General features: G+C 54.1%; 3 protein-coding genes across 6 annotated transcripts in view; 2 read left to right on the top strand and 1 right to left on the bottom strand.

The window, feature by feature from the left end:
• AIFM3 (apoptosis inducing factor mitochondria associated 3) overlaps window positions 1-14,797 on the top strand; it is a 55,412-nt gene extending 40,615 nt beyond the window's left edge. Inside the window, exons 13-21 of one of the 4 annotated variants that reach the window (XM_053959074.1) lie at window positions 93-164; window positions 492-555; window positions 1,504-1,580; window positions 2,425-2,542; window positions 3,454-3,552; window positions 4,128-4,203; window positions 7,901-8,005; window positions 14,153-14,416; window positions 14,709-14,797. In XM_053959074.1, the coding sequence (XP_053815049.1) occupies window positions 93-164; window positions 492-555; window positions 1,504-1,580; window positions 2,425-2,542; window positions 3,454-3,552; window positions 4,128-4,203; window positions 7,901-8,005; window positions 14,153-14,390 (849 nt within the window). In that variant the 3' untranslated portion in view covers window positions 14,391-14,416; window positions 14,709-14,797. Of the gene's footprint in view, window positions 1-92; window positions 165-491; window positions 556-1,503; window positions 1,581-2,424; window positions 2,543-3,453; window positions 3,553-4,127; window positions 4,204-7,900; window positions 8,006-9,191; window positions 9,281-9,708; window positions 11,015-14,152; window positions 14,417-14,708 lie in introns of those variants that run through there. The other 3 variants (XM_053959077.1, XM_053959075.1, XM_053959078.1) reach the window with 3 other exon arrangements.
• LOC128796970 (transmembrane protein 17A-like) lies at window positions 14,728-16,128 on the top strand. Its single transcript, XM_053959080.1, has 3 exons — window positions 14,728-14,812; window positions 15,166-15,279; window positions 15,642-16,128. The coding sequence occupies exons 1-3, from the start codon at window positions 14,744-14,746 to the stop codon at window positions 15,939-15,941; spliced, it is 483 nt and encodes a 160-aa protein (XP_053815055.1). The 5' UTR covers window positions 14,728-14,743; the 3' UTR covers window positions 15,942-16,128.
• Window positions 16,129-16,423: 295 nt separating this feature from the next.
• Window positions 16,424-26,576, bottom strand: P2RX6 (purinergic receptor P2X 6). Its single transcript, XM_053959079.1, is given in 13 exon segments — window positions 16,424-17,198; window positions 17,201-17,219; window positions 17,607-17,684; window positions 18,386-18,451; window positions 20,049-20,142; window positions 21,755-21,864; window positions 22,038-22,179; window positions 22,909-22,989; window positions 23,260-23,353; window positions 23,805-23,880; window positions 25,911-25,982; window positions 26,182-26,326; window positions 26,436-26,576. Coding segments are annotated over 13 exon segments (1,374 nt in total). The 5' UTR covers window positions 26,561-26,576; the 3' UTR covers window positions 16,424-16,926.
• Window positions 26,577-26,990: the final 414 nt, after the last annotated feature.

Below are 26,990 nucleotides of genomic sequence, written 5' to 3'. Positions count from 1 at the left end.
TGGGCAAGGCAGTGTAGGGGGCAGCAGGACATCAGGACCAGGGTGGTTCAGGGTCTTGATGTCCCCTGCTCCGTCCCTTGTTGTCCGTCCAGATGTTCGAGAACAACAGGGTGAAGTTCTACATGCAGACAGAGGTGTCGGAGCTGCGGGAGCAGGAGGGGAAGGTAAGTGGTGGGCAGGGGCAGCTCTGGGGGTACTGCTGTGGCATCCCCCAGAGCTGCCATTCTCTTCCCTTGTGTGGTTTTGCTCTCCCCTCTTTCCTATCCCCTGAAATTCATGTTCCTGGATTTGGCCCCCAGGAGCAAACGTATGCCAGGGTGGTGTGTGGGGTGACTTCATTGCTCCCACTTACCTCCTGCTGCTTCTCTAAGGAATTATGATCAATTTGCATTTCACAAAGGAGGTGAGCTGCCAGCTTGGCTTCCTGCTGCTACAGAGGGGTTTTGTCCCTAAAATAACTCTGTGCCCCCTGACCCTTGTGTCTCCTGCAGCTGAAGGAGGTTGTGCTGAAGAGTGGGAAGGTCCTGCGTGCTGACGTCTGTGTCGTGGGTGTTGGTAAGGGCTGTGTGGGTGCAGAGCCAGGGAGGGAGGGCAGAGAAGAGATTGGAGGGGACATGGCAGCAGGAGGTCACTGGGGCTGGGTGGCCAGGGGTACTGGCAGTGGTCTGCCAGCCCTGCTGAACTACCACACATGAGTCTGCATATCTAAAAAAGGCATTTCTAGAGCCCCCATCACAAAATGCAACTGAAAATATATTTCAGAAGTATTTTTTTTCCAGAAAAAAAAACCATTTAAAGCAGTTTCATCCTCACAAGCAGTTCTTTATTAAATCTTCCCCAAACTGAATTTTTAATGTGTTTTTTTCTTTTTAATTGCTGCTGACAGCAATCAAAAATGTATCCCATACTATAAAATAAAAGAAAATACCCCACAGAATATTATATATTTCTCCTTTACATTTGGGGGTGTGGGGGGCAGGAATTCCCTTTCCTTCCCTCTTCAAAATGCTGTAGACTGAAAGAATCACAGAAATCATTTAATTCTAGTTTTGTTGTTTTTATTGACTACACTGATTTGTGAAAAGGCTGGAAGTAAAACAAAAAAAAAATGGAAAAAGGAGAAGGAAGATGAAGGAAATGCACAAACTGGGGAGGAGTCTGAAGAGCCCTGGCTGGAAGCTCGAAGATTCTCTTTTAAATATAATATTTTTCAAAATATCTATAAAAGAGAATTAAATTGAAAATTATCTCTAAGCACTAGAAAAGGGCGGTGTTACAGGCAGGTTATGGTGATGGCTTGGGCAGGATAGGGATCCTGAGGGGCCAGGGGCTGATGCAGTGGAGGCTCTGTAGGGTACCTAGCCCTGCTCCACATTCTCAGAGCAGCTGCTGCCTGTCCCTGGGGGCAGCCCCACTGTCCTGGCAGGAGGAACGGCCTTAGGATCAGCCCCCAGGGCTGTGGAACTCTGAACACTGCAGCAGCCACCTTTGGCTTCCCCCCAGGTGCAGTCCCAGCGACAGGCTTCCTCAAGCAGAGTGGCATCAACATTGACTCCAAGGGCTTCATCGTGGTCAACAAGGTGAGCCCAGGGGCAGCCCCTGTGGGAGGAAGAGCAGGAGGAACTGGGTCAGCTCTTCTGATCGATGAGCTTCCCTGGGGCTCCAAACTGCTGCCACAGGGTCTTTTCATGGCATTTTATTTGCCATGATTGGCAGAATTGGATTTTTTTAATTCTTTGGGTTGGCCTGTGCAGGGCCAGGAATTGAACTCAATGACCCTTGTGGTTGCCTTTCATCTCAGGACATTCTGTGAGATGGTGAAATTCTGGGAGCATCACCAAGAGTGCTTGGGAAGCCCCTCTGCAAGTGGGAGTGTGCATCCAGACCTGGATGCTCTGGCTTAGGTCTGGCTCTGAGCTGTGCTGGAGCAGTATGGATATTTAGAAGGGAGAAAATTGAGATAGATACATCTTTTCAAGGATCGTAAAGGATCTCAGCCTTTCTCCCCACCACCAGTGACTGTGATGAGAGCGCTGTTGGAACTGGTGGGTGTTGGTTCCTTAGGCAAAGGAGCGTGTTGGGAAGCTGGGACTCAGTGTCATGCAGTGCTCATCCCTGCAATAAGCTGGGCTCTATCAGCCAACACCAACAAACCCCAGACTTCTGAGAGAGGCTCCAGGACACCAGTCCATGTGTCTTTTTACTGGATAACCAACTGGCCGAGGGATACTGTAGGTCCCTGCATGTGTGTTCTCATTTGAAAGTGAAGAAGGCTGAGTGAAATCTCCCATGGGGGTCCCACAGCCAAGCAGGTTTTCCCTGTGTTCTGAAGGACTGTGGCAGCTCTGGACCACTCCAGCTCTGGAGTTTCTGTTCATGTAGGGTGCAAACCCCACTAATGCCCACCTCTGTTCCCCCCTGCAGATGATGCAGACCAACATCCCAGGGGTCTTTGCTGCTGGAGATGCTGTCACATTTCCATTGGCCTTGAGGAATAACAAGAAGGTGAATGTTCCTCACTGGCAGATGGCCCACATGCATGGTAGGTACTGTGCAGAAAAGAGCCTCTTCCAGATTCTCAGGAAATTTCCAAACCCTCCAGGGCAAGAATGAGACAACTGCCAACAGAGAGACTGGGTGGTTGTATTGAACATTTTGAAGCATGTGTATCTTATGCTGCCTGTTGTGCCTTCATCTGTCAGCATTCTTGCCAAGCTTTGCCTAACAATGTCTCATCACCAGCACAGAGGAGCCCAGGGACAGGCTTTCCCATATTCTCTTTGCTCCCTGGCACTGCTGCAGGAGCCTGCTCTACTCCTCACCCCAGGACACTTAGGAGCTCACATCCTAATACCAGCCTGGCTCAGGTTCCCAGCTGGGCTTCCCACACTGCCAGGCTGGCCTGGGAGTGTTCAGCAGAGCTCTGACCCTTCTCGCCTCTCGTCAGCCTGAAACCGCAGGTGTGATGGGCTGTCCTCATAGCCACAGTCTCACAGGGAGGTTTTCTGTGTGCTGGGTGAGAGGTTTTGGAACCACAGCTCCAAATTCAGCCTTTGGACACCTCTCCCATGTCCAGATATGCTTCTGCAGCAGGGGCCATGCCCCAACAGTCTCCAGGCCCTCCAAGGGTTTGTCCATCCCATCCCCATGTGGGTAGGAGCTCAGCATACTCTCAACCCTGTCACTATGGCACAAGGTGGGGGAAAAGAGTCTCATGGGTACATGGCTCATGGCAGTGGAGGTGACGAGTAGGAGCTGCACCACAGGAAGGAGTCTGAGACCATCCTTGTGTGTTTCCTGCTTTGTCTTGGTTTCCTGCTGTGTGGGTTTTCTCAGCAGCTGTTTTTGGTTTCCCTGTACTCTGTGACTGCTGGTGTTGATGCTGTGACCTGAGGGCAGAGCATGGAGCTTGCCCTGGAGTGGCAGTTCCCCCATCCCTGTGCTCTCTTGCAGGCCGCGTCGCTGCGCTGAACATGCTGGCCCACGGCACGGAGATCAGCACTGTCCCATACCTGTGGACAGCTATGTTTGGGAAGAGCATCCGATATGCGGGTACAGAGCTCCCTGGGGCTGCTGAGAGTTTGTGCTGGTGGAGGTGTCCTGGGATAGAGAAGCCAAGGTCACCTCCTTCACTGTGAACCCTCCCCACCGACCTCTGCCACAGGGCTGCTTCCCTGCCTGGCTTCCGAGAGGGTTCAGTGTCTCCTCTGAAACCTATCTGCCATGAAGTGCACTTCTCTAAACAGGATGGAGGATTCACTTAAATTAGATATTGGGAAGTAATTCATCCCTTTGAGGGTGATGAGGCCCTGGCACAGGTTGCCCAGAGAAGCTGTGGCTGCCCCATCCACGGAAGTGTTTAAGGCCAGGTTGGACAGAGCTTGGAGCAACCTGGGATAGTGGAAGGTGTCTCTGCTCATGGTAGAGGGTGGGAACAAAGTGTTTTTCAAGGCCTCTTACAACCCAAAACTCTCCTGTTGTTCTGTGGTTTTTGGTACCTGCATCTCCTGGTGCTGGTCTCTTGGTCACTGCAGGACATTCTCCATGTAGTGCTGAAATGAAACACCCTGTCTTAGAGCTGGATATGGAGGAATTGCTGCTGAATTCACTTCTTCTTTGCCTTCCAGGCCATGGGGAAGGATTTGATGATGTTGTCATCCAGGGAGATTTAGATGAACTGAAGTTTGTGGCATTTTATACCAAGTAAGTGTTTCCCTTGTCCTTATTCCTACACAGGCATTCATCTGAGATTACTCTGCTAGGCTGGAAAATAGTTTTGCCAGAGCTTCTGTCAGTCAGTTTTGTTCACCTCTGCACACTGAGCTTGTGGAACACTTATACAAGGCCCTGGAGAAATGACGTTCTGATTGTACAACAAGTTAAAATGGTCTTTGGACCTGGTGTCTCTGCCCTTTGCCTTCATAAACTCTGTGAGCAGGTGATGGCTTCTACTGGCAATTCCTATCAAATATTTCCTTCCCATCTAATCACCATGGTAATGATTTATGACCAATGCTGGACAGAGTGCTCAAGCATCACTGTTTCTGCTTCTGGTTTGACAAACTGAGCTCAAAAAACTCTTCTATCTATCACAAGCTGTGAAGGTTCTAAGGAACTTGAGAGCTTTGTCACTGCTGTAGTGAAACCCAGCTGTCCCCCAGGTTGGGACCCTACCTGGGAACGCATTCTTGAAATGTGTTGGCAGCTGGGATGTGTTGTCTCAGCTGTTCTGGAGCTATGCTGGCTGTTTAGACTGTGAAGTCAGTGCACCATGAATTTATCCCAAAAATATTTGCTGCTGTTTATTCTTCCGTTTCCTTTGTTCATCCCACTCTGAAACCAGTGGCCACAGAACATCCTCATGCTGGCACCAGAGGGATTTCTCCAAGTGCTTTCTGATATTAAGGATAAGGAGAGGGAAACCAGGGAAGCAAAGGGCTGCCCAGCTCAGCCGTCAAACCACTTGGCAGCAGCATCCAGGCAGGGATCAGGAGGGAGCTCAGGACAGAAGCCAGCTCCTGCTCTGCAGATGTCATCTCACTGCCCCTCTGTCCCATCTCCAATGTACCCCATGCCTTCTCCCTCACTGAGGGTGGCCCACTTGCCCACGTTGCTCAGAATGGAGCCTGGCTGTTGGATGTGTGCATTGGGCTTGAAGAGGTATGGGCCTCAGTGCATCACCCTGGGGTTCCCCAGTGCTCACCCTCCTCTCCCTGGTACCTGCACACCTTGGGTAAACACCTGCTGCAAGGATGGGGCTCCAACTAGCACCCAGGGACCTTTGCACACTGGATACAGCTCAGAGTGTGCTGGAACCTTGGTCAAAATTGCCTAAAGGGGTGGGTTTGTGCCAAGGCACCACCTGTGCTGGGGACAGCTGCTCTGGGGATGTTCCCCTCCTGCAGCCTTTCCACATGAGAGCCTTTTATCTCTTTATCCAAACCCTAATTTGAAAGGAAACATCAGGTTGCTTTAATTAAACATCTGAGGAGGCTGTTCAAAGGGAATGCCCTGAGCAAGGTACATATTCCCTGCTCCATGCCAGGGCCCCACACTCCATGTACCATGGTGGCTGCAAGGGACAGGGTTTCCAGGGGACCTGGGTTTGGTGGGCAGACCTGGAGGTCCCTGCTGAGTGCTGTGTTGTTCTGCCACCCAGGAGGGTCTCCTGGAGCTGGTGTGTGGGTACCAGGATGGCATTCCATGCTGAGAGCCGGAGGTACTGGGAAGCACTGGCTGGTGGGGGTCACACAATGTGTCCCCCACTGCTTGGCTCCCTGTCTGTGAGAGGCCACTGGAGCATTTCTTTCTTTTTTGGTGGTGGTTCTTTTAATTGGTGCTAATGCTCTTGGACTGAGGACAGTCCCAAGCTGACCATTTCCTCCTGCTTCCTTCTGCTGTGCCCACCCTGTGTTTGGACTCTTCTCCTCCTGGTCCTCCTTAGTTGTTGCAGGAACCACTGGTGGTTCCCGCTCCTACAGCCTGTCCTCAGTGTTAGCTTTCACAATAAGGCTTCTTCTGCCCCAGAGTTTGAAGAGGAAAGCAGTTTTGTCAGAGCTGTATAGAGGCCAATAAAAGGCCCTGTGCTGGGAGGTGTAGGGGACAGCTCTGCAGATGTCTGAGGTGTAGGGGACAGCACTGCAGATGTCTGCCTTGACAACAGACTGATGTCCTCCTGCCCCTAAGATCTTGGAGACCAGGGAATTGCTGGAATTGCTGTGGTTGTCTTCTTCATGGTTCCCCTCCTCTGTTACGCTGAACACTGCAGAGGAAGGGAAGACCATGTAGACACATCCACTGTGCTTCCCTCTTCCCTCAGTCTTCACAAAGACTTCTGATTGCTCCAAATCCCAGGTTCAGGATGGGAATTCTTGTTGCCTTTGAAGACCTTTTGAAAAAGAGGGATTCCTCCTGGCTTCCTCCATCTGTCTGACAAAGTGTTCAAAAGCCATTGCTGCTGCAGGGTGCTCCAGCTCACCAGCACCCCATGAACTATTTTGCAAAAGGAGCAGCTACCCTATGTCCTGCTGACAGAAAAGTTTGGGCTGCATCCGCCTTCCTGGCTGGCCCCTTTGGGCACTGTCTGGGTTTGAGGCTGAGCCAGTGGGCAGCTGGTGGCAGTACATCTTCTGGTTCCCTTGTACACCTTGGTTATTCATTGCTTGGAGCAGCGCATCTCCCCCTGGTTTGGATGCATAGGTCTCTCCAACCACTTTGTGTTTCCCAGCTGGGAGCTGGCTCTGCTCAGGAAACTGCCCTCCTTTATTTGCCATGAGCTTATTTAGGAATGGGAGTTTTTTGAAACAGTCTCTGATGGAGCTGCCCCATGGCTTTGTAGACAGATGTGAGAGATGGCTTTAATTCCCATGGCTGCACAGGGCTGAAGTGTCCTCTGAAACATGGCTTTTTCTCTCCTTGTCCTGGGAATTAGGCACATATCCCTCCCTCCCCACCCCAGCTGCTCTTTGCTCTGTTGATCCCAGAGCTCTTTGGCGGTCGATTTAAGAGCAGATCTTTGGTTTAGTGGATGCTTCTACTTTTCAGTTTATTCAACAATATCACCAGAGTTTAAAATCTTAACCACACATCTTCCCTGATCTCACATTGTGCGTTCAGTTACCTCTTCATGAGTCAGGCTTTGAAGGTTTACGCTTGGGTTGACCTCGGCGAACCCCAAATGAGAACTGCCCTTCTTGTTTGCCTGTGACCTTTAGCCAAGGCTCCTCCAGCAGTTTTATGTCCTCTTCCTTCTGCTTCGTTTTCCACTCAACCTTTGAGGCTGCATTGGGATCCTGCTAGGGGAACAGTCAGCCAACCTGGACATCCCATATACATGGGGATTTCTTGCTGGGGCTGTGGGACTTGGGTTGGACACCCCAGCTGTCCCAGTGCCCGTGGAGCAGCTCAGAGCGGGGCATTCTGCCTGTTTGGAGGTGGGGATCAGGAGGGGGATGTGGAGCATCCCAACTGACTGTTCCACAGAGAAATCCTGACCACCTGCCTCTCCACTCCCTTAGCACAGGGCAGCAGTGCAGGGATCACAGCTGGGCATCCTTCGTGTTGTCCACATTTTTATCCACCATCAGATCTTCCTTTGGTGGTGTTTTCCCACAGATGCCAGGGTGCCAGAGCTGTCTCCATCACCCAGGCACCCTAGTGATGCTCACGACATCATCGTCAACATTGGTGGGACCAGTAGGGCCTGCTATGACACTCTGCACCCTCTCCTGATCCTTTTTTCAGCCACCTCGTTCCAGTGGTGCTCATATCTTGGGATCAGGCCTGGCTCTGGAGTGGGTGCTCCTCTTTGCCTCCTTCTTCTCTCCATCATGGTGGGTTTTGGGTGGTGGAGCTGTGGCCATCCAGGCTGCCCTAACTGCTCTGCTCTGCCCGGCCCTAGGAGTGACGAGGTGGTGGCTGTGGCCAGCATGAACTATGACCCAATTGTCTCCAAGGTGGCTGAGGTCCTGGCTGCTGGCAGGACCATCCGGAAGCGCGATGTAGAGTAAGTAGACAGACAGTGGGAAGTGGCAGTGCCAGGGCAGGGGCTAAGCACAGCTGTGGGGTGCTGGGCAAAGCTGAGCCTTTCACACTGATCTGTCTCCATACCCCTCTTGCATCTCCCTTCCTGTTCTGCTTCCTCCATCCCCCCTGTGCTGTCTCCCAGCTGCTTCCAGGTTTGGCATCCCCCACACACAGGGTTTGTCTTAAACACCAGGACCCAAATCCTTGCACAGATAGAATGGGATGGGGATACTCTCTGCCTTTGGGCACTTGCACATCATCAAAGAAGCAATGCCTGATGCTGGGGTGCATCTGGGCACCCAGACAGTCAAGGAGACCTGCAGAGAGGGACTGGGTGTGTAGCCTGTGCATAACCCCCTATGCACAACCGAGCCCAGAGAGCTGGTGGTGCCAGGATGCTGGCGTGTTGTGTCTCAGCCTCCAATTCCTTGGAGCAGAGCTCATAGGCAAAGGGCATTTTTCTCCCTTCACTTTGTTTTTAAGACCATGCAGAGGAAAGAGCGTAGCTTTGTGCTGAGGGTGGGTGCTGGAAGGCAAATGCCAGGAAGGTGATAACAGCTGGGAAGAAGCCTTTAGAGTGGGAATCAGAGCTGAGGAAATGTGGGTCTCTGTCCCAGGGGTGTTTCCACATCTGGAATAAAACCAGATCTTTTCAAAAGCTCAGGGAGAGGAGCACTCCCAACCCCCAGGCAGCTCTGGCTCTCAGACTCCCTGGGCATCCCTGGGATGGGGAGCAGGTCATGGCCCCCCTCAGCTGAGACAGGGTTTATAAAATGACAGAATAGTTTGGGTTGGAAGGGACATTAAGGCACATCCAATTCCACCCCCTGCCTCCTTCCCCCCCACTATCCCATATTGCTTCAAGCCCCATCCAACCTGGTCTTGGACACTTCAGGGATGGGGCAGCCCTGCCCAGATTCTCTGGGCAGCCTGTGCCAGGGTCTCACCACCCTCAAGGGGAAGAATTTCTTGTGCCATCACCCCAGTACATTGGGAAATGGTTGCTGGTGTCCCACTTTGTGGCTGGGAGGGAGGTGGTATCTTGTGGGCATTCCAGGGGCAGGGATGAGCTCCTGGCCCTGTGGTGGGGCTCAGGGGTTGGAGGAAGCCAGATTAAACCTGAATGTCTTTTCTCTCTTTATCTCCTGCTGCTTTCACAACTTCAGGCTGTTTGTCTGTCATGGCAAGTACGTTTGGTTTGGGGTCCTGAGTGTGCTGGATGTGAGGGAGGAAGGCAGGAGGGACAGCTGCCCCCGTGAGTGGGCCATACCCCTAATTCCTATGTGGGACACTGGCTTCATGGGGGGTGTCCTTGTTTTTCATCTCCCTCACATGGGGGGCAGTGCTGGGTGGTAGGGCTGGGGCTGCCAGGAGCCACATCAGGCACAGTTCCTGTTGGCTGGGAGCTTGCTTGGCTGGGGTTTGGTGGCTTTCCATGGATTTTCAGCTGAAGGGCTGCTTTTAAGTATAAATAAACAAAATGTTTGAACTAAGTTTTACACAGAATCGAGGACCTGCAGGTGACTTTTTGGACAGTTTAGTGACAGGTTAGTGAGGGCAGAGGAGGCAGCTGGTTGGTGGGATGCACACCAAGTACTGGACTAACACCAAGGCACAACCAAGAGCATTTGCCTGTGTATGTTGAGAAACCCCTCACAGCACTGTGGTTTTTCTGTCTTTTAGAACTGGAGACATGTCCTGGCTAACAGGGAAAGGCACCTAAAGCCACGGATGGCTGAGCTCTCCTGATGCTGCACTCACCGTGGGGAGATGGGACAGCAGCTTCATGGCCCGGTGGGAACCCCATGGTTCAGCCATTTCCCTTTGAGACCTCTATGAACCTGGCATTGTGTCCTGACCTTCCCAGGAGGATCTCACACAGCTCCTCTGCCCCTGCGCCTGCTGGGCTGGGGCTGGGGCTCTGCTGTTGCAATTGCTGTGGAATGCTGGAAAAGCAGCTCACAGAGAGAATGAGGTTTGGCACTGCCAGTGGGCATGGGCACCATATGGCTCTGGATGCTGCCATCGGGCTGAGGGTCCCCAGGCAGGTCTGCCCCACGCATGCCCCTCACTTCCATAAGCAGCACGAGGGCCTTTGGTTGCTCCTGTGCTTTCATGCATGATGCTCCTTTCCAATTTCTCTTTGCTCCCAGCAGAGCTCCAATGTGCATCCCTGCAGAGCCTGACATCCACTCCCTTCCTGCATGGCTGCAGCACTTGCCACAGCTCTCCCTGTGCCCACCCACCCCAGGGGGCATTTGGGTGGACCAGGAGATTACACTGGGTGATCTCTGTTCAGCTGGTGCTTGCGTTGTCCAGGCTGGTCCTGTGCAGCCCCACCAGCAGAGCTGGGTCCCTGTCCATGCTGAGGGCTCTGGAGCTCATCAGTCCCCCTCCCAGCATCTCCTGTCCTGGAGCAGCCAAGGGGCTGGGTTTCATTCCCTGTCTCCTGGGGCTCGGTTTGGGCTGGGGCACTGGCAGCTCTTGGCCCGTTCCCGGACTGCATAGCAGGGGTATCTGAGAGCTGTGGTGGCTCAGCTGCAGCCCTGGACTGGGTGGCCACCCTTCCAGCCAGACTTGGGATATCTCTCCTTAATGCTCTCATGGGATCAGTGCTGTTGCTGAGGTGCTACTCGAGGAAAAGTAGCTGGGGAAGCACTTCTGGCTGTCCATTCTTTGGCACTTGTCTGGTGTAGTGACAAAGCTGTATTTCCCAGCCCACCATGCTAGTGCTCTGCTGTCCTGTTTCTGGCCCCATGCTGAAGAAGAGCCATATCTCCAGCTCAGGAGTGGACCTGGCCAGCCACAGCCCAGTGTCCATCAGCCCAGCAGAGTGGGGATTGAGGGTCCCCCTTGGAGAGACTCCAGTGCTGTGTTCTGGGGGTGACTCCTTCCCCAGCAGCCAGTGTTTTACCCTGAGTCCCAAACAAGAGGATTTATATTTTTAATTTTATTCACCCCCTATGAATTAAAGCAATACTGTTCTTGAGGTCTGGGTCATTTCTGATTCCTTCCAAGACCTTGGGTCACCTCTGAACGTTGGCCACATTGTTCAAGAACCTTTTCTCTGGAGACTTCCCACCTGTGTCCAGCTCACCTGTATTTCCAGTATTTCAGATCTTGGCTGGGTAGAAATGCACCAGTGTCTATTACATCTCTGGTTGGTCTCTCCTGGTTTCACTGCAAAGCTTTTCCCAGACGGAATGACCAGGAGGGATGGTAGCAGGATGTGCACTATCCAGCACACATCCTGTGATGAACAGGGACCATTGTGTGTCTGCTGGATCCACAAAGCGATGGGAACTTGCAAGACAAATGTCAGTGTTTCTGTCCACAGGTCCTCCTCTGAGGGCAGGGGTGGCTGGGACTGCTCAGCTCCTGGTGCCCCAGGCAGGGCTCTTACAGAGTGGCTTAGGGCCATGGGCACTGCCCAGGTGGAGGCAGCTGCCCAGGTGTTGCCTCAGCTCTGCCCACTACCCACAAAGATCTGGCTTTATATCCCGTGTCCTGCTGGTGGGATAGTTGGACTTAGCTTTGGCAGCTCGCCAGGGGACCCAGCTGTAGTGCCGGGGGACTCTGGGGCACCACAGGGTGGCATTCCCTGCGGCTGTGTGTTTTTCCCAAGCTCTCTGTCATGTTCTCCATGCTGGGTGAGACTGGCAGCTCCCCCACCACAGCTTTGCTACACTGGAGACACACTGGCAGAGTGCTTTGTTTTTCAGGAAGATGCTTTTTGACCTCCTTTGCCTATGATGAGGCTTCATCCAGTATTGTGCATGAGCTGCATAAAATGGGCATCACCCCCATGTTCACAGGGTTGAAGACCATTCAGGGGCTGAGGAAGGACCTTCTGTCCCAGTCTACAGCTGCAGAGGGGGTAACAAGTCCCATTTCCTGCTTTTTACAGAGGAGTTATTTCAACCGGGGCTGGTAATATCACCCGTGACATCAGAAATCTCAGTCACCACTGTAGCTTTCCTTGGGACATGTGCCAGGTCACAGGCAGGGCTGGCTCAGATGGGTATTGCTTCTCTGCACAGGTGTGGGGTGCTGTTGAACCTGGGACCCCTTATCCAGTGCCTTGGCAAATGCTTCCTGGTGACGAGTCTGTCCTGGAACTGGGCAAGGCTGGTTTGTGTTCTCTGCCACCTTTCAGGCACATCTTGCAACCTCTCATGCCGGGACAGAAAGTTTCCATCTCTTCTTAAGAAACTGCCTGTTCTCATGAGGAATGAGAGCCCAGCTGGGGCACATGAAGTGACCCCCAGCTGCTCTGCCCCACGTCAGTTACCTCCACCAGACAGCCCAGGTATCATCTTGGTTGCTCACCTTGCCTGCCCATGCAGACTTGATGCCTCTAGATCCTGAGCTCTCCATGAGCTCCTGCTCCTCAGCTTCTGGGCTGTGCCTGTCACCCTGCCCATGTCTTACATGTGTGCTGACAGGACTTGAGGGACAGCTGGGACTTTGCCTCTGCCCCATGCAGGTAAGACCCCATCTGAAGAACTGCATCCAGCTCTAGGGTACCAGCACAGGAAGGACCTGGAGCTGCTGGAACAAGTCCAGAGGAGGCCACAGAGATCCTCTGAAGACTGGAGCCCCTCTGCTCTGGAGCCAGGCTGGGAGAACTGAGGGTGTTCACTTGGAGAAGAGAAGGCTCCAGGGACAACTCAGAGCCCCTTGCAGGGCCTAAAGGGGCTCCAGGAGAGCTGGAGAGGGACTTGGGACAAGGGATGGAGGGACAGGACAAGGGCAGGTTGGGATGTTGGGAAGAAGATGGGATATAGTGGAGAAATTCTTCCCTGTGAGGGTGGTGAGGGCCTGGCACAGGGTGCTCAGAGCAGCTGTGGCTGCCCCTGGATCCCTGGACATGTCCAAGGCCAGGATGGACGAGGCTTGGAGTACCCTGGGATAGTGGAAGATGTCCGTGCACATGGCAGGAGGTGGGATGAGATGAGCTTTGAGGCCTCTTCCAACCCAAACCATTCTGTGATCCTACAACTTCAGCCAATCAGGTGCTGGTTGAACCATGCTTTCAGCCCCAGATAGTTTGGTTTTGGCAGCATTTGGCAGTGAGCTCTGCAATTTCATTTTAGCTTTATTCAGGAAAAGAAACATCTCTTTCTTTGGTTTCTTGAGTTCCTTGACAGTTCCTGGCCCTTAAGGACCTCACTTATAGCACTTGCTCTCACTGTTTGAAGCAGCTTCTCTGACACACCTTATGGGGTGCTTTGGAGACTGAAGATCGTGATGTGGGACCAGATCTGTTGGGTAGAACTGATTCACACATATAGAATGTGTCCAGAGAAGGCAACAGTGCTGTGGAAGGGGCTGGAGCCCCAGGAGAGGCCGAGGGAGCTGGAAAGGGGCTCAGCCTGGAGAAAAGGAGGCTCAGGGGGGGACCTTGTGGCTCTGCACAACTCCTGACAGGAGGGGACAGCCAGGGGGGTCAGACTCTGCTGCCAGGGAACAGGGACAGGAGAGGGAACGGCCTCAGGCTGGGCCAGGGGAGGTTCAGGTTGGATATTCGGGAATATTTCTTCATGGAAAGGTTTGTCCAGCTCTTATACAGGCTTCCCAGGGCAGTGATGGAGTCCCCATCCCTGGAAGTGTTCAAAAAATGTGTAGATGTAGCAGTCGGGGACATGGTTTAGTGGTGACCTTGGCAGGGCTGGGCTAATGATTTGACCTGATGATCTTAGAGAGGTTTTCCCACCTTAATGATTCTGTGATTTTAAACTTGAAGTTCCTGAAGAACTTTTCCCTCCCATTCACCTCCGGCTCAGCCACCCCCTAACACATCATCCCCCACTACCCTCCCCAGCACCCCTGAGCCTGGATGGGGCTTGAGGAACTCACAGTGATGGGTAAATGCTCCATGAACCTGGAGGCCTTGAAGAAGCATTTCAGGTGAAGAGCACCATCCTCTCATGAGGCATCCTTGTCTGTCAGGGGTCTTTGAGCAATATTTGTGTTGCTGCAAGTCACAGTGACGGGTACAAGCTGCTGTCACCCCCTCAAGATGCTCTTGAGGGGAGATGCTCTGTAACTTGTGATTTCCTTGCAACTCCACCTTGTGATTCCTGTGTGGGCTTGGTGTTCCAAGGTGGGAATTCTCCTTCCTCAGATCCCCCTTCCAGGTCAGCAACGCTGTCTCCAGGGAACCAATGGCCACGTGGCCCTGCGCATTAGCCTGGCCTGTCATCTCCTTGATTCCCTCCTGGCTAATCCGGGCTGAGCCAGGCTGGGGTGAGCAGGACTCAGCTGCTGTCCATGGCTGTACCCACCCCGCTGCCCCCCAGCCTGCGCCGAGGCTTGGTGGCTTTCAGTGGCTCCCTCTTCATCAACAACAAGACGTGGGATAGTGGCACTGCCTACACCTACCAGCCAGGTATGGGCAGAGGGGCTCTGCATGGGGGGCTTGGGAACAGGGGCTGTCCATCCCCATGACCCTGCTCAGCACATCACCAAAGCACCTGGGTGCCTCTGAGGCAGCAGCACCCAAAGGGTCCCTGAACCCACCTACCAGGGAGGGGAGCAAAAATAAGAACATTTGCTGCAATCAGCTGCTTGTAGGACCCAGGGTCTGTTGCTCCCCTCCACAAGCTGTGAGGGGGGTCCCTCTGGGCAGGGGGACCCCGGGGTTGGTGAGCAGCCTGCCCATCCCTGCCTGTCCTGCCTAGCTCACAAGGTGCTGTCCAGCCTGCCCCTCCAAGTGATGCTCTACTTCAATGTCTACTACTTCCCAGTCTGGTGCCTGGCTGAGGGGATTATGCTGCACCTGAAGGTATCATCCCATGGGGCACGTATGGATGGGAGGAGCTGCTCCTGCCAAGTCTGCCTGGGCTTGGGTGGGGGACAAAGTGGGCAGGGGACAGAGGAGCCTCTTCAGAATTAATGGATCCCCAAAATGCCCTGACCCCCACGAGAAAAGATTGCTCATCTCTGTCTGCTAGAGATGGAAATCATGAACTTTCCAGGCAGGAATGGTTAAAATGGGGGGGAAGAGTAGGCAGAGCTGGGCACCAGTGTGGTGAGAGCTGGCAGAGCATGAAGAGCTGGGTATGGGGAGGAGGGCACAGGGAAAAGGAAACTGGGCATGGACAGCTGGATTTGGACAAGGCTGTGCCCCCATAACAGTACCACCTGCTGCCTTGGCACTATCAGTTCCTGCTGGTAACAGCCTTCCTCATCCTCTCGCTGGCTGAGGGCTCCCGCCTCTACTTGGGCTACCTGGGGAACCTCCAGGAGAAGGTAAGCACTGCCTACCCTGGCCTCTGTACTCAGAGAGGATCAGCCCAGCTGGGGGAACTCAATGTCCCCTCACTTAGGACCCATGTGCCCCTCACTGTCCTTTCTCTGGAGGTCTACCTGGAGCTGTCCTAGAAGAGAATCAAGGGTGAAGACATGACCTGGAGAGAGGGAATGAAGGGGACCCATTTGCCCACCTGCTCTGTCTCTCCACTGGGGGGGGGATTGACAGCATCTGACCACAACTCAATGGAGCAGGGACATCCCTGGTCCCCGGGTGCGGAGGCCAGTAAAGGCTGATGCAGGAAGCTCCAGGGGCACAGAGGGTCCCCCCAGCCCACCACTGCCTCCTTGTTCTATCTCAGCAGGTTCTGATCCTGCAGGTGCCTGAGCTGGCTGGGTTCCTGCTCCTCTCCTTCCTGATCCAGCTGCCCCTCCTGCTCTTCCTGCTGATGGACAGGCAGGTCATCCACCTACCGCTGGAGGTGTCCGTGCACAGCTTGTTCCTAGCCTTCCTCCTCCCCGAGATCGTGGCTGCCTTCCTGGCGCTGAGGACCATGACCAAGCAGCTGGCAGCACAGTTCTACCTGCGGCAGTTCCAGGAGGGTGGGAGGGGCCAGCTGGAGCCAGGGGGCACAGGGGGACAGGCAGCCGAGATGGGATGATGCTGCATGACTCCTCCACCCCACACAGGTGGTCCTGGCAAGGAGCATTAAACAGTGCTTGAACCCACAGACACTGTTTCTGCGCTTTGTGGAGACCCCAGAACAGCACCCAGGCACAGCCCAGCTGATCCCAGCCTTGCACCAGCTAGCACAGCCTGGGAAAAGTGGGAGTGAGGGGTTAGCACCTCTGAAATGTTCCAGCTCACCCCATAGCTGTGCCTATCCTTGCTGAGCATCAGCCCTGGCAGGAGGCAGGAATTGAGGTGCAGGAGCCACTGCATACCCCTAGGAAGTACCAGCCCAGGGCTGGAACTTTAAACTTGGCTCCTAAACCCTCCCTGAGCTTCCCAGGGAGCTTCTGAGAATCCAAGTGGTCCACATGAAGCCATCCCAGCTGGACGCATGCAGGGTGCCACGAGGTGCAAGAGCAGCACTCCACAACCTTATAGTTCCTCCAGGGCTAGAGACAGAGCAAAACCTCCTCCCGCTTCCAGAACAGCTTTATTCCATTGCATCCCTGTTTTTCAAGGGAAATCAAGGCCCATGATTATTGGAACATGGAGAAACACAAAATGCTTTAAGACTCTTGTGCCAAGCAGGACCAGCTGCTCCCCAGCACACTCTGGGGCAGCTCCGTGGGCAGCTCTGCTTCGGCACCAGCTGTCAGTGCTGGGAGCTGCCCCTGGGATGGCTTTGTGCTCCAGGAGCCAAGAACTGCTGCTGCTGCCAGTGCTTCTCCAGGAAAGGCAGACTCTAACCCCAGCAGTGCCCACCTGGGTCAGTACTGGCCCACCTCCACCAGGGCTCCAGCCATGTCCCCATCATATCTACCTGCAGGTGGCTCTGGAGGGAAGGGTGTTTGTGGTGGAGCATTCCCAATGCCCCTAAGCTGTGGCCTCAGGCTTACCTTTAGGGGGTCTTGCCTGCAAAATGAACAGGGACATCAGTATACAACAGGCATGGAGGCAGCTCAGGTGGCCCTTGGCTACTCTGCTTGGTTCCATGCAACCAGATTCACTGTCCAGGACCCCCACTCCACTCTGGAGTCGAGATCAGGCATTAGAAAAGTTCCCCCCCTCCCCCCGCCATAGGATGGTGCAGCTTTGGGACAGTTCACCAGGAGATGGGGGATCTCAGTCCTCAGAGACTTGGCCAGACAAAGCTGGAAATGACCTGAGGCAGGGCTGCCAGCTCTCATGGTCTGTAGGGGCCTCCCTGTGACTCCCTGATTCACCAGGGCAGTGAATTCCCACATGGAATCATGCTTGGCACATAAACCTGTAAGTGAACCACAGAACAGGATGTGCCCTGAAGAGATGGTTCCTCTCTGCACGGAGTCCCAACAGATGCTATGCTTCCCTTTGGAAGAGGGTGAAAAGCATAGAGCTGGGTCAGTTTTCCAGGTAAGGTCTCCATGGCAACCCACTGATGGATGTTTTGACAGTAGCTGAGGTCATGGTGCAACTTTCCCTGACTCCCAGCACCAGCTGAATCCCTCTCCCAGTTCAGACTGGCAACCAAGCCCGAAAGTTGAAAACTAAGAGCTGCTCCACCAGATTTTTTCCTTGATCTTGGGAACTGAGTTTTAACCAAAGGGCAGAAAACCATTAAATCCAAAATGATTAATTTCAAAACCTCCTCTCTCCCATGTGGCCCTACCCTTACCTCCTCAAACTTCTCCTTCCAATAAAGGTCAGCTTTTGCATCCAGGTAGAGCAGAACCAAGTCACAGACCATTGTAGCCTGGAGACAGACAAACACTGAAGATGGGAAACTTCCCACAGGGATGCCTGGCCTTCCATCCTGGCTCCCACTGAGCCCTGCAGCCAGCTGTGAGCATTTGCTGGGGCAGCCAGTGAGCCAGTCCTGCCTCCAGCCAGCTCCACTGGCTCCTCTCTGACCCAACCCGGTCCCAGGAGCTGCACAGGAGGTCAGACAGGATCCCCAGGCTGCAATGGATGGACAGGGAGGGCTGTTCCAGCACTTTTACAGTCATATATGGACTGGGATGAGCATGTCAGGGAGGAAAGGGGGGGCAGGTGGGGGACCTCCCTGTTACTCTGCTGGAAGGGAAGAGCCAGAGAAGGGCTCTACAAGGGGCTGCCCCACCATAGTGACAGGACACTGCATCCCTTCAGAATCGGAGGAGAAGCAGAGAGGAGCTGCTCTCTCCTACCAGCAGCATCCGAGTGATGCTCTGTCCCAAGATCCACACAAAAACCTGACCTCCATGAGATGTGACCCAGACAGCACTCAGGATCCCAATCCAGTGGTGTCATTACTAATGGTCAGAGGGAGACCTGAGCTGACACCCTGCCAGACCATCTCCCCTCTGTGCTGGCTGCCACTAAGAAACCTTGTGCCCAGGCAGGCAGGGAAACAAATGAGAAGTGGCAAACCCCAAGCCACGGATCGAAGGAGGAAAGCGTATCTGGAATACTCACGGCACCAAAGAAGGCGATGCTGGTGCCAAAGCTCACAGCAGTAGGAACAATGCTGAACTTCCCAGCCTGGTGAGAAACAGTGGAGGGGTAAGAGAGATGGTGAACAGCGGTCAGAGAGGTGAGAAGGTTGTGGGCTGAGTCTTGCGGGGCAGCATGCTCAAAGTCAGGAGGAGACTGGAAGGACCCAGGGATATATTTCCCCATGCTGATTTGTAGGAACTGCTGTTGTGCTGACTCCAACCCCCCTGGTTGTCAAAGAAGGGACTGAGGTGCCTGATGACCTGGAAGCAACAGAGGTTACTGTGACCCACCTGCTCCTGCAGGCACAGAAGGAACCTCCCTCTTGCTGCAGCTGGCACCCATGGAACCACATCCCAGCAAACACAACCCTGATGTGATGTGTCCATCCCTTCACTAATGAGTCTGGTGGTTTTGCTTCTGGCTGTTCTCTCCACAGCTCCTGGACCTGCTCTTTCAGCCTAGAAGTGGTACATCCTGTCCTGCACTGTGTACTTCACCTTCTTCAGGTACAAAGGGCACTGCTAAGCATGAAAGACCAGCTGTGGACATCTCTCAGTGTGGGAAATGCTCTCAGCACAGGCTCCCTCTTTGGAAAGCTAAGCACTCAGTCTGTGAGTGATGCTGCACAGAGTAGCATCAACAATAATGGAAACATGGAATAGTTTGGGTTGGAAGAGACCTGAAAGCTTATCTCATTCCACCCTCTACCATGGGCAGGGACACCTTCCACTACCCCAGTGTGCTCCAAGCCCCATCCTGCGTAGCCTTGGACACTTCCAGGGATGGGGCAGTCACAGCTTCTGTGGGCAACCTGTGCCCACATCACCCTCACAGGGAAGCATTTCTTCCCAATATCCCATCCCTAAGAAGCCATTCCCTGTGTCCTGTCCCTCCATCCCTTGTCCCCAGTCCCTCTCCAGCTCTCCTGGAGCCCCTTTAGGCCCTGCAAGGGGCTCTGAGCTCTCCCTGGAGCCTTCTCCTCTCCAGGGGAACACCCCCAGCTCTTCCAGCCTGGCTCCAGAGCAGAGGGGCTCCAGCCCTTGGAGCATCTCCATGGCCTCCTCTGGGCTCACTCCAGCAGCTCCAAATCCTTCTGTTGCTGGGGTCATGAGAGCAGGTGCAGCACTGCACCTGAGCAGGGTAGAGAAGCAGAATCTCCCTTTACCTCCTGCCCACAGTGCTGAGGATGAATCCAAGACACAGGGCGTTTCTGGGCTCTCAGTGCACATGGCTGGGGCACATCCAGCCTTAATCACACCACACCTTGCCCCCCTGAAGGTACTTTTAAACAAGAAGGGATTAATTGTCCAGGTCCAGAAGAGTTCAGGTCGATCTTTGTCTGGGTGCTCCACCATAACACCCTCAGAGAGAGACACCTACAAGCCCAGACCAGCTCACCTTGCTTACTGAACACTTCATGGCCCCCACGTCAGACTCTCAGGGAAATCTCCCTCCTCAGGGCATTACCAAAACGTTTTTCTTCAAATTGGAGAGACCATTTTCTCCTGCTCTGCTTGGAAAGCTCTGGGAAGAGGTGAAGAGCTCACCCAAGTGGGGAGAAGTGATGGTAGCAGAAACCACGGGGGTAGAGTGGGAGCAGTGGTGTGAGGAATCAGCCCTGGGGCTGAGGAGCGCACGGTACCTGGCCATGCACGGAGAGGTCGAAGCGGATCCCATACAGCTTCAGCAGGTTCCGGTAGAGCTGCTGCTGCGAGCCCCAGTAGTAGGAGGCAGTTCTGTGGGAGACATTGGGCATGGCTCAGAAAGGCGGCTCCATGCAGGCAGGGAGGGAAGGGGGTGCCAGTGCCAAAGGATTGCTGGGCCTGTGGGCTCCTGGGTGTCCTCCAGGCTGGGAACTGGGCATAGATGACTCACTGCCACCAACACTGGGGCATCAGCATCCCCTCAGCATGCAATCTGGGTCACTGGGAGCACAAAACTCTCAGTGTGCCCAGCTCAGGTGGGGACAGTCACAGGTCCCTGCCCTCAGGCAGGTAATGCCCTGCTCAGCTCCAAACACAAAAGAGCTACAAAGTGTGGGAATTGCCACAGCACCCCCATACTGACAGGCCCTGCCCTGAGTTACCATTTCCCAATGGCTTAAAGGTCTCTAAGATCTTTAAGTCCAAACAGTTAACCCAGTACTAACCCATGTCCCCAGGTGCCACATCTACACAGCTTTTAAATCCCTCCAGGGATCGGGACTCCACCACTTCCCTGGGCAGCTGCATCAGGGCTGGACAAACCTTTCAGTGGAAAGATTTTTTTCTAACAGCAGCTCTCTGTGTGTGGCAGTAGCTCTCTGGCCACAGAGAGCAGGCACAGACTTTCCCAGACATTTTCCCAGGGTAGGCTGTGAGAAGATCAGAGAAAGGAATGAGAAACAATTCTTATCTCCACTTGTTGCACCCGCTGTTGTGCACATGTGGAATGTGCCATGGAGATTTGTCTACCAAAGAGTGTTTTCTTAATTGAACAGTGGATGATGTTTGGATTGATTGACCAGTTAGGTAAAAGCTGTATCAGACTGGCTGTAAGGGTTACTGAGTTTCTTAATAAGTATAGTACAATATAGTACAAGATGATAATAGTAAAACAATTGATCAGCCTTCTGTAATCATGGAGTCAATGCTAATTATTACCCAGCTGGGGGCCTGTGATGACAAACATGCAATCTAAACACTCCCTTAATGCAATTTCAGGCTGTTCCTTCCAATAAGGCTGCTTGTTGCCTGAGAGCAGAGCCCAACCTGCCCCGGCTGTCCCCTCCTGTCAGGAGTTGTGCAGAGCCACAAGGTCCCCCCTGAGCCTCCTTTTCTCCAGGCTGAGCCCCTTTCCAGCTCCCTCAGCCTCTCCTGGGGCTCCAGCCCCTTCCCAGCTCCGTTCCCTTCCCTGGACACGCTCCAGTCCCTCCAGGTCTCTCTTGTCAGGAGGGGCCCAGAGCTGCCAGGACTGGAGGTACCCCAGCAGTGCCAGCACAGATCAAGTGCCCTTGGCCTTCCTGCCCACCTGGGTTCACGTTCACCTTCACGTCCTTTTCTGCCTGCATCTTTCCAGCCTGGAACATTCCATGGCATTGTTCCCAAGACAGAACCTGGCACTTGACCTTGTTGAACCTCACACCACTGGCTTCAGCCCATGGATCCAGCCTGTCCAGCTCTCTCTGCAGGGCTTTCTTCCTTCCAGCTGATCCACACTCCCACCCAGCTCAGTGTCATTTGTGAACTGACTGAGGCACACTTCCTGTCCCTGCTGCTTCTTTCAGAGCATCCATCAGAACTGAAATCTCAAACAACTGCCATGTGCTGATCCCACAGGCCTGTGTGGACACTGTCCCAGCATCCTCACCTGAAATTGTACCTCATGTCCTGCAGGCTGAAGGAATACTGTGGTTGACACTGGGTAGCGGGGCGGTCCAGGTCGCAGTTCCACTCGATAAGAACTCTGATGCTTCCACCCTGCAAACCACATTTTATTCCAGGAGAAGCATGGAATCAGATTAGCCAAGTCATTAACTGTTCAGACATTCCCAGATCACATATTCCCTTAGCATTTCAGGTCAGTCCTCTGCTTTTTGCTCACATCCTTGGGGAATTTTGAATTGCCTTGTAGTTATATAAAAAACAAGTACCAGCAGTGCAAGGTCTCCAAAGTTCTCTCCAGCAGCCTCCACCATGTCACGGACACGGAACACAGGGCAGGAGGGGTTGAAGACTGGATCATATGTGCAGCTCTTGAAATAGCTGGGGTCAGTGGTTTGTAAAGTGTTGCACCTGAGACAGGAGAGAGGGGGGGCAGGGGTGTGGGAGGTCATGGAGCCCGGCTGTGGGACTGCAAAGGGGACCCTCTCATTGGATTGGGCCCACCAATGCTCCTGCATCAGTGGGGGGACAATCAGTGCCTTGCCTAAAGCCTCGGATGGAAGAGGATGGAGAAAAAACAGCCCAGAGGAATCTCATATGGAGTTATCCTCTATAGCATGTGCCATGGCCTTCCCGTCCACCTCTTTGTGCTCCTTTGTTTCTTCCCAGCACCCAGCTCTGGTCACTGCTAGGGGTAGCAGCAGGGACAGTTCATGCCATGTCTCCTGCCCTGGTAAGGCAGCACAGTCAGTGTGCCTGGGACTGTGGGGCCAGTGCAGCCCTTTACTTGCCTTCTGTGAAACCACTTTGCAAGGACTAAAAGACAAAAATATTAGTTTCACTTCCAAATGAGAGCTTGGGAATGGCTGGCCTTGTCTGGCTCTCCGCAGTGTGGGCAGATGGACAACTGTCTCTCTCTCCGAGGTGTCCCCATCCCACGGCTCTTAGAGCTGCACACCCAGCACAGCTGAAGTGACCTGTATTTACCTCAACAACTGTCCTGCCCTAACTGCCCCAGCACCATCTGCCCTGGGTGCCACTGGTTCCATGAGTGCTTCAGCTCCTCAGCCCCATGACAGGCTCAGTGCCAAGGCTGGACCAGGCTGCATGCTCAGCCCAGCTGGGAAGTACTGTACTTACTTGGAGAAGTTAAATTTGGTGAAGTGGACAGTATTTTTTATAAAAAGAGTGAAATTCTCTGCCTCAGCCAGAAGAGGTTTCCTAGAAAATAACCACGAACAAAGTCAAGTTTTGCACAGTGGCCAAGGCCCCATTTCCCAGTCTCTCCTGCAACCCCAAGATTTTGGCTACAATGGACAGGTGCAAGAAATGCTCTTGGGTGACACCCTCTGAGTTTAACTGACCAGAAAGTCAATGCCAGAGGTCTCCCTGAGCCTGGCTGTCCCTTAGGCATGTGTGGTCAGACTCCTGGTAATACAGAGGGAAGGAGCCAAAGCTCCCAATATCTGCTGTCTCCTAATGTGTGATTACCTGGGCAGGGTGCTATTCTCCACAGGACACCAGCCATAGATCTCACAGGTGGAATGGCTGGCATTGAACATCAAACATTTCCCAGTTTTTATCCCTAGAAACAAGACAATATAAGACAGGCTGAGAAAGTTGGATCACCTGGAAAGTTGATCACCTGGAGAAGACTTTGGAGAGACATTACAGCCCTTTCCAGGGCCTAAGGGGGCTCCAAGAGAGCTGGAGAGGGACTTGGGACAAGGGCCTGGCGGGACAAGACAAGGGGGAATGGCTTCCTAGTGGCAGAGGTGAGTTTAGATGGGATATTGGGAAGGAATTGTTCCCTGGGAGGGTGGGAAGGCCCTGGCAGAGGGTGCCCAGAGAAGGTGTGGCTGCCCCTGGATCCCTGGCAGTGCCCAAGGCCAGGCTGGACATCAGGGCTTGGAGCAGCCTGGGATAGTGGGAGGTGTCCCTGCCCATGGCAGGGGGTGGAACAAGACGACCTCTTAAGTTCTTTTTCAACCCAAACCATTCTAGGATTTTTGTTTCTTTAGCAAAACACCCAGTACCATTGCCGTGAACCACAGGGTTTCCCATGGGACAATCTGCATCTTCTGTGCACATCCCGTCGAGGACAGAGGGGCTCTGGGAGGGATAGAGAGAATGCTGTCACTGCACTGCACGGCTACCTGAGGCCATGCTGTCACTCCCCCCCTTATTGCACTGCTGCTCCTGCTTCTCCAAGTGCTTCCCAAACTCTTAGAGACGAACATTCATCAGCCTCTAGCCAGTCAGAAGAGAAGCATGTCCAAAGGGCAATCCTTCCTCTCCAGAGCACTTTTGTCCTGCTGCTCAGTGGCAGAGGAAGCCTCAGGAGCTACCTCAGACCTTTCAGATGGAACTGGGAACCAGCACAGAGGGATTCAGGAGGGCCCTAATGACTGAGCCCATTAAGCACCTTGTAAAGTACCATGATGAATTCCCTGGGGACCCTAAATCCAGCTTAACACAAGTTTTACAAGAGACAGGGAAAGCTTCACCCTTACTCTGGACCTACCTGATTGTCAGGAGCAGTAAAAACCTCTTATTCAAACACAGAGAGATGATCGTAGTTGGGGAAACACCACTAATACCTCCCCCAGCTATCCCAGGCCATGACAGGAGTCACCAGCTCATCAGAAATCCACTCCCCAAGCTCTGAGGGGCACAGAGGCCCAAATGCAGGAGGAATCATCAGTTATGGAGTTGGAAGTGGGGGTCTGTTCAGGCCTTCCCTGGGCTGCCCCAGGACAGCCTCAGCCATTCATTCAGGTGTAAAACCCACCATGATCTGAGAGGAGCAGCATCTTTGGGCTGGGTAGGGTCTCCCTAGGGGTCTAGAGTAATTATGGGATGCAGGAGAACATCTGGGTGCTGCACCAGGTATTTAGGAATGGATTATTTAGGGGTGGAGGAGAAGACATGGGAAGGAGGGAACTTGGTAGTCAAAAAGGAACATAAAGGGATAAAAGGATGCAAAGATTTAAGTGCATGTACAGCTGCTGAAACAGCTCGGCTCGTGTTTGATGCTGCCTCTGCCCATAGACAAACTCATCTGCCAGCACCAAGTACTCTGGTCATCAAGAATATTAAGACAGCTCAAACTCCCTGCAAAGCCAAAAGCTGCTACTGCTAAATATTCAAAGCTTTCCAAATATGAATGTCATTACAGTCCCAATGCCAGGAACTGAGGAGCTCTTGGAGACCAGCATGGGGTGTAGGCTGGGACAGGCATCCACACACACCCCAGCTCTGGAATGGAATGAAATACTCAGCTCTGTGTGTCCTTGGCTTGCACACTGCAAAGCCAGCACCTAGAGGTGCCTGTGGCTGCCTGTGAGAACCCCGAAATGCCCTACAGCACTTGTCCTCCTCCCTGTTGGGACTTTAGGGGTTCTCAGCATTTTAAAGATGGATCATTGGTGCCATTTTCCCCAACCCAAACCCAGTGTTTCTCCTCCTCTGCAGCATTTGGCCACAGCAGGAGCTGAAGGGACCATTAGGACAATTGGTGCTTGGCTTAGGTACAAAGTGCCAGCAGTGGTTCAGCTTAAAGGACATCTACTGAGCTGGATTCAGCCTGGGAGAGCTCAGCAGAGGAGCTGGCCTGACTCCAGCCTTAAAGGGAAGAGTTCTCTCAGAGAACATATATCATTAAGTGTTGGATGGCTGGAAAACCATCTAGACCTTGTGCTGTGTTCCTCCTAAAAACAGGACACTAAGATGGACACTAGTCCTGCAGCAGGGAGTTATCAAGGAAACATGACAAAGGTATCCATGGAGTGTGTGTCAAGGCATCCCCTTGTTCAAGGGCAGCAGAAAGCCTGGAATGGTCATACAGTGCTACCACACAAAGAGTTCAGAGCTGGAGAGGCCCCATGTCCTCTGTCCTGACCACCACAAACAGTTCTGGTAGAGCATATGCATACACATCTTGGCTCATGAATCTATGACAGAGCAAGTGCAGATATGCTGGGGAGCACTATGATCCAGTGAGTAGGAGGGGAATTGGGTTTTGTGGGAATATAAATCAATTTTCCCCTTTTATCTGGTCTTCCAGGGTTCCACTGAGCAGCAAAACCACTGGCTCTATCCCACCCCTGTGAGGCGGGGCTGGGGCAGGTCCATTCACTCACCTCAGGGCAGATGCCTTGGGCTTGCTGGATTGTGGCGATGAAATGGGTCACCAGGAAAAGCACATTTTCTCCCTGGGAAGCAAGAAGGCGCTGTCAAAGGGAGGCTGACACCAGGGCGGGTCCAAGGGGACGCCCTGTGATACCATGGGCTTAACAGGCACTAACGGGCTTGCCAGGGCTTTAGGAGGCCAGTGGTACCCGCGGCATCCCCTTGCCAAAATGACTAACCGTATGTGTGACCTCCCTGTCCCTGCCCGGGGCCCGGCCGTACCTGCGGGGGCCAGGTGAGATCCGCAGCGTCCCAGAGCCGCCGGCCCGCGGCCTCGGCGACCGCCGCCCCCTTCACCTTCGTGACCACGGCGACACGCGGGGCTGTGTCGCGCTCCTGGTAGCCCTTCCGCAGCAGCAGCACCCACCTGCAGAGGTGCGGGGGGCTCTGAGGGACCCCCGGCCGGGCCCGAGGGCTTGGGGGGGGGATGTCCCTAGCCCAGCGTGGAGCGGCCAGCCCAAGGGCAGGCTCCCTACCCCAGCAGGTAGCCAAGCGCGCTCAGCTGCAGCAGCCGGTGCAGCAACCCCACCCGCCGGTTCCGCGTCAGCGAGAACTTGGCAGTCTTGTAGTCGAGCAGGGACCCGCAGGGTGGGCCCGGCATGGTGGCAACGGGGGGGAAAGGCGGGCACGGGGGGGGGGGGGGGGGTTAGCGGCACGAAGGGCAAAGGGGGGCACGGTGAGGATAGCGGCGCCTGGAGCGAAAGGCGGCCGCGGAAGGAAAAGGCGGCCCCCAGAGCGAAGGGCGGCCGGGGAAGGGAAAGGCAGCCCCCGGCGTAAAAGGCGGCCCCCGGGCCTGCCCGCGCTCCCCGACACAGGCCGGCCCCGCCGCTCCCGCAGCCCCGCCCCTCCCCGTTGCCATAGCGGCAGCGGGCGGGGGGCAGGGGGAGCCCTCAGGCCGGGCCGGGCCCACAGCCTCGACACCGGGACGGGGGCGTCACAGCGGCCGTAACGGGATCACAGCGGCTGCGGGGCCCGCCAGGCAGCCGGGCGAGCCCCCGCCAGCCGCGGGCTCTCCCCACAAAGAGAGTCCC

Source organism: Vidua chalybeata, chromosome 18, assembly GCF_026979565.1.
Source record: "Vidua chalybeata isolate OUT-0048 chromosome 18, bVidCha1 merged haplotype, whole genome shotgun sequence".
Classification (NCBI taxonomy): domain Eukaryota; kingdom Metazoa; phylum Chordata; class Aves; order Passeriformes; family Viduidae; genus Vidua; species Vidua chalybeata.
Note: the sequence above shows the minus strand (reverse complement) of the source record. Positions and strands in the feature narration are given on the sequence as shown.

Excerpts from the sequence above, each read along its gene's own strand:
- LOC128796970 (XM_053959080.1), top strand. The coding sequence starts at position 14,744 with ATGCTCTACTTCAATGTCTACTACTTCCCAGTCTGGTGCCTGGCTGAG. Across the intron at positions 14,813-15,165 it reads GGATTATGCTGCACCTGAAG|TACCACCTGCTGCCTTGGCA; the intron begins GTATCATCCCAT and ends CCCCCATAACAG. Across the intron at positions 15,280-15,641 it reads TGGGGAACCTCCAGGAGAAG|CAGGTTCTGATCCTGCAGGT; the intron begins GTAAGCACTGCC and ends GTTCTATCTCAG.